The sequence below is a fragment of the Histoplasma capsulatum genome, genomic scaffold, assembly GCF_000149585.1.
Source record: "Histoplasma capsulatum NAm1 scaffold_196 genomic scaffold, whole genome shotgun sequence".
In the NCBI taxonomy this organism is placed as follows: Eukaryota; Fungi; Ascomycota; class Eurotiomycetes; order Onygenales; family Ajellomycetaceae; genus Histoplasma; species Histoplasma mississippiense.
In genome coordinates this window covers 1-1,357 of record NW_001813786.1, presented here as the reverse complement: position 1 = coordinate 1,357, position 1,357 = coordinate 1, and the positions used below count along the sequence as shown (strand labels likewise).

The following is a 1,357-nucleotide window of genomic DNA, read 5'->3' as shown; positions in this document are numbered from 1 at the left end:
CATCACCTAGAGCCCTAGTACTCCTTCGGCCATGGCAAATTTAGGTGCTCAGCAAGGTCGCAATTACCGACCGGCCACCCCAGTATGGGCACGCATCGTCTTTTCAGCGTGATGCTGCCTACTCGGAGATTTTCGGGGCGAACCCCACGGGCCGTGCACAGACGATGACTTCTCAAACTCCTCCCTTCGCTCAGGACCGCTCCCGCACCACGTCTTCCCATACGGTGGGCGAAGCATATATGCATCCTCGAGCTGCTCCTCCGCCGGCGGCGTCACCGATTCGTCAGTCCTCCGACGGATATGGGTATCCCCCCCCAAATGGATATAATAACCATCACCCTCCTCCGCAACGGCAGCCAAATGGACCCTATCATCATTCTCAGCCGCCTCCTCAAAACCTTCCGCGCCCTTACCCGGGCCGTCCCCAGTATCCTCAGCCCCAGCGTCTGGATTCAAGGCCTGGTCCAATGCAACCACCTTATCCAAATAAAGTCCCCGTCAGGCCTCTTCCTCCCCCAGCACTTAACTCAGATCAGTACAGGTCTCGTTCCATGGCTAGAATGGGCGGCCCTCCCATGTATCATCAACCTCCTCCCCCGAGTAACTTTAACCATACCTCAGCAAACGCCTTTCGACAACAACCATACCACCACGCAGGCTCTATGACCCCACAAGGCCGAGTCGTTCCGGAACGGCGTGACAATGAACGCTCCATGTCCATGAGTTCGTATACTTCGAACTATGATCATGCCCGGACGATCAGTTCTGGACGGATTGTTCCAAGTAGGCGTCGATATTCTTGTATGGAGATGGAGCGGACTGAATCGTCACTCTCGGGTCAACCTATCTTAGAACAACCTATCCCCACCTCGATGGTTCCCGGGCCAGATCCGCACTCTAGATCAAGACGTCCGAGCGATACATCGATCAACTCTCGAACATTTTCCATGGCATCCACCGTCACCCCGGAACGAACGACTAGTGTACAACCGGGTAATGCCGTCATTCCTAAACCGGCGAGCCAACCGCATCCCCACCCCACATCATAGTCGTAGATCTCCTCTCGTCTATCCTGCTTTGCTTTCCCGCGTGGCTACAGTGTTTAGAGAAAGGATATCGGTTGGAGAACGACTTAAAAATGATCTAGCATATACTAACGCTTTTACCGGGGCTGAAGCGGTGGATTTGATATCTTACATTATTAAAACGTCTGACCGTACCCTGGCCTTGCTGCTTGGGCGTGCGTTGGACGCCCAGAAATTATTCCACGATGTCACCTATGACCATCGATTCAGAGACGCTCCAGGAGAGTTATACCAGTTTAAAGAAACATTAAGGGAAGAAGATCCGGTTTCCG

At 53.5% G+C, this 1,357-nt stretch overlaps 1 protein-coding gene across 1 annotated transcript; it reads right to left on the bottom strand.

The window, feature by feature from the left end:
* Window positions 1-63: 63 nt before the first annotated feature.
* Window positions 64-1,277, bottom strand: HCAG_09306 (predicted protein; the record flags this gene model as incomplete). Its single annotated transcript, XM_001535723.1, has 4 exons — window positions 64-477; window positions 617-739; window positions 869-1,093; window positions 1,221-1,277. Coding segments are annotated over 4 exons (819 nt in total), but the record flags the coding sequence as incomplete, so codon positions are not given.
* Between the last annotated feature and the right edge of the window lie 80 nt (window positions 1,278-1,357).